This window comes from Emiliania huxleyi (assembly GCF_000372725.1).
Source record: "Emiliania huxleyi CCMP1516 unplaced genomic scaffold EMIHUscaffold_324, whole genome shotgun sequence".
NCBI classification, from domain to species: Eukaryota; Haptophyta; order Isochrysidales; family Noelaerhabdaceae; genus Emiliania; species Emiliania huxleyi.
The window spans coordinates 60,471-64,490 of NW_005199568.1; the positions used below are offsets into that span (position 1 = coordinate 60,471).

At 65.0% G+C, this 4,020-nt stretch overlaps 1 protein-coding gene across 1 annotated transcript; it reads left to right on the forward strand.

The window, feature by feature from the left end:
• Nucleotides 1-3,090: 3,090 nt before the first annotated feature.
• Nucleotides 3,091-4,015, forward strand: EMIHUDRAFT_241156 (hypothetical protein; the record flags this gene model as incomplete). Its single annotated transcript, XM_005773844.1, has 2 exons — nucleotides 3,091-3,949; nucleotides 3,981-4,015. 2 exons carry the CDS (start codon nucleotides 3,091-3,093, stop codon nucleotides 4,013-4,015), a joined length of 894 nt encoding a protein of 297 aa, XP_005773901.1.
• Between the last annotated feature and the right edge of the window lie 5 nt (nucleotides 4,016-4,020).

A 4,020-nucleotide genomic window follows, 5' to 3' on the forward strand; every position in this document is an offset into this window, starting at 1 on the left:
GCATCACACGCGTCTGTCTTCTGCCGGGCGCGCATCTGAACTCGTACCAGGTATAGGCCATCGCTTTGCTGAGAGAGATCAGGCGCCTGAGAATCTATGGCGACAGTGGGCGTCTCCTACTTATGGATTGCGCTCGAGGTCCGAGGAGCGCAAGAGCGCATCGAAGGCTAGCTCAAAAGAACCCAACGCGGCCAAAGGATATACAACTGTATCCACCTCGAAAACCTAAGGAGAAAAGAAATCGCGGCCAGCGAGGTCGCGCCGCCTCAGTAGACCTGTCTTCCTTCTTTTCTTTCTTCAGCTGTGAGAGGGGCCTGTGCCAAGAATTTCTAAATTCTTTCTTCAGTAGACCTGTTTGAAACCTTCGGCGGGTGGTGCAACGCGGTCAAACGGCTGTTCTACCAGATGAAGGACAAGGTGCGCAACAAGCTCTCGAAGCGGCAGCACGAGGACGAGGCGACCTGGTCGACGCGGTCGTGGCTGTCGCTGCAGGCCCAGCGCATGTCAGTCGCGCTGCAGCTCGCGCCTCGCGGCGGCGGAAGAGATTGCGACCGAGCTCAGGCTCGCCGCGGCGTCGGAGGACGCCGCCGTCGCCTAGACTCCCCTGCGTCACTACGTGCCTCCCCGTCTTTGTAGCCTGGCGTTTGTGCCCCGTTTGTGCCGCGTCCCGTGCTATAGTTCATTTTATATTCAGAAGACCGGTTAGCGTCGCCTTGCTTACTCGCGACCCCAGCATACTCCCGCGCCGGTCACCCGTCGCCGGACTCGCTCGCCGGTCGCGGGGCTCCGCCGACGCCTAGTGTAATATGGTCAGCAAATGTCGGCGGCGGCTCGACGAGATTAAGCGTCGTCTACACGAAGGCGCCACTGCCACCTCCGCTGCAAGCGTTCCACCAGAGGCGGCATTGGGCGAATTGCGCGTCATTGTGCTTGTGGACGCAGACCAGTTTTCCCAGGCAAAGCACATGCAGCGAATTGCAGAGATGCCGCAGAGTTTCGAGGTGCGCTTCTTCAGCTGCTCTGTGTACCCTTCGGGCGGACAGAAGGTGCTTAGACATGTGAACGACTTCTGTAGTCAAGCAGCCGGCCGGCGTGCATTCCACGAGACTACTCCGGATCCCACCAACGACGCGGCCGACCGCCTCATGGTTGCCAGGGCGCAGGAGCTACACAGCGCAGAGCCTCCTGACGTGCCGTTCTTGTACGTGACCAATGATCGCCGTCTGGCAGGAGAACTGTCCAGCTCACTGTCGCAGCGCGTCGCTGTTCACTGGAAGCACTTGTACCTTACGAAGCGATAGGAACTGCCACGTTGTCAGCGACGGCCGAATGCGGAATGGAACCGCGTCGCGCGGAGTTCGGTACACGCACCACAACGCACAAGACCGTATGGGCGATTTAAGGTGGTTCTTCGCCGGTGATAGTACTAGCACGCGCCAGTTCGCACCTGTGTCGAGCCTGTGTGCTGTGAGAGAGTTGTTTTGTTAAATTGTGCCCGGACTCTGCCGCACGATGGCCGTCACGCTCGCACCTGCCGACCGCCGCCACGGCGGCGAGACGCCTCTTCCGCCACCGCGGCGCCGGTCACAGGCCAGCGCTATGCAGCTGCCGGCCACACCGGGCCGGATTTGCCGGTACTCGTCGCCGCACACTCCTGCGTCCACGCCGCTGTGACGTCTGGCGACGAGGCGCCGGCCGCCAAGCTTCATCGCCAACGTGGTCGCTCGCTGGTCCTCTCGGCTCGGCCACGCGTCGGCCCAGCTCGCACGAGCTCCAGACAGCCACCGGCCGCCACGCGTAAAGCGTACGGGTCGCCGGCTCCCTGTTGTGCTCTCACCCTGGCCGGCGTAAAACTGTACTGGCAGTTGTCATGCCGTACCCGTCGCGTTTCGAAAAAGAGCCCTCGATCGACCCCTCTACACGCACCGCGCCACCGCTCTCCACAACTGCTACCGTGGACATTAAGCTCCTCGACTCGATCTGCGGCTACGACGGCGCTCTAGCTGCTGGCTCTCGCGGGTGTCTGGCGACCCGCTCAGGCTTGCGAAACGGCCGGCCGTGGCGACGTGTTTCGAGCTCGGTGGTCTTCTCCGCGCGGCTGGGCCCGCCCCTAGTCGGGGCCGACCCGCCCGGTCACTGGGCAGCGCTTGCGCCGTCGTCCTGGACGACGGTGTGCTGGTGCATCCGGGAGGCTCCGCGGGGCTGCTCTAGCAGCCTCGGGAGGGTCGAAAATCGAAGCCGGAGCAGCGGACCACGGAAGCTCCACGGACGGTGAGGCGGGCTGTGGTTGCCCCCCCCCCGACCGGGTGAGGGAGTGGCGCCCCGGGAGTGCCGCTCCGGCGACGTCCGTGGCCTCAACGGCACTGTGACCGCGGTGCTCGCTCTCGCGGCCGTCTCGCGACCCGCTCGAGACGAAAACCGGACCGGCCGGTGCGACGCACCGCGAGTGGGATGGTCTTCTCCGCCCGGCTGGGGCCGCTCCTAATCGGGGCCGACCCGCCCGGTCACTGGGCAGCGCGTGCGCCGTCCCTCCGGGATGTGAGGGGTCGATGAGTCCCTCGGCCCGCGCGGAAGTGTCTCGGAAAGGCCCCGTGGAGCCGGACAGACAACGCAGCCGCGAAGGGCCCGAGGTGCTTCGCCGACGGTGAGGCGGGCTGTGGTTGGAGCCACCGGGCGGGAGGCGGGCATGGTCCACCAGCGGCATGGCTGCGAGCACGCTGGCCGGCTCCACGGCACTGTGACCGCGCTGAAGCGGCCCTCGGCAAGGCCCCTGAGGCCGCCGGAGAGCCTATGAGCGCACGCCGAGCAGTGAGAATCGAGATGTCTCTGATGTCTTCCCTTCTTCTCTCCCTCCTCCTCCTCCTCGGCCCGGCCGCGGCGGTGCGGGGCGAGCCCGGGCTCCTCCTCGCGAAGCACGCCCCCGCCTCGGTCGTGGCCGCCCCCGGCCTGAGCGGCAGCGGCGGCGGCGGCGGCGGCGGCGGCGGCGAGCAGAAGGCCGCGGGGGCGCTCTTGGCCACGCCCCGCGCCCGGCGATCGCTCGCGAGTACCGACACGTACGGCACGATCTTTGGGCGCAAGATCGGGCAGACGATGCAGATCTTTGCGTACTCGAGCGACACGGCAACGATCGGTACGTCCGGCGTGCTCATCGACGCGGACACCGCCCTCTCCTGGCAAACCGTCGAGCTCGCCTTTGCCAACGGCGTGATCGAGAGCGTCGCCGCCGAGAACGGCCTCACTGCGACTATCAAAACGAACAACAAGGAAGTCGGCGTCGGCGACATGGCTGGCTCGGGCGACACCCACCCCGCCGGCCTCGTCATGACTGTCACCTTCACCTCCGGCACGGACATGGACAGCGTGTACATCGACTTCTCGTCGAGCACAACCGTGATCTGCATCGTGACCTGCGTCCCGTTTACCTCGACGCCCCGTGTGGCGACCGTCGTGCAGGACAAGAGCAACAACCTCTACCTGTTTGCCTCGCCCAACACGCCCACAGACGGCAAGGCTTCGACCATCGAGATTGCGGTCACGGGCGCCGTTGACGAGAGCGACATCACCCCCCTTCTCACTGACATGACGCTGCAGGTTGGCAGCGGCTTCTTCGGGCTGACCATCCTCGACGGCACGTCGAATCTCCCCGACGGCGAGGCGATCGCCGTCGCGTCTCGGCCCCTCCTGGACATCGACGTGGACTCTGTGACGACCGCGGTCGTCGCCTCTCCCGCCGCCCCGGGATTCGACGCGCTCATCTTTGTCATCGGGGCGGCCTTCGACCCGTGCGTCTTGTGCAACGCAATCATGACAAAGACTGGCAAAAGGCCCCGTTTGTACGGAAACCCGTGCCTGCCTGGCGACCCGACGAAAACCTACAAGGACGGCCCCAAATCCACCGCCGACCTCGTCCAGTTGACTACCGAGTGCTACACGAACATCGCGGACGAGAGTCCGTGCGCCGCTGCGTCTATGACTACAAGGAGGGGTCAGTATACGATTACGATGGGAAATATAACGGGA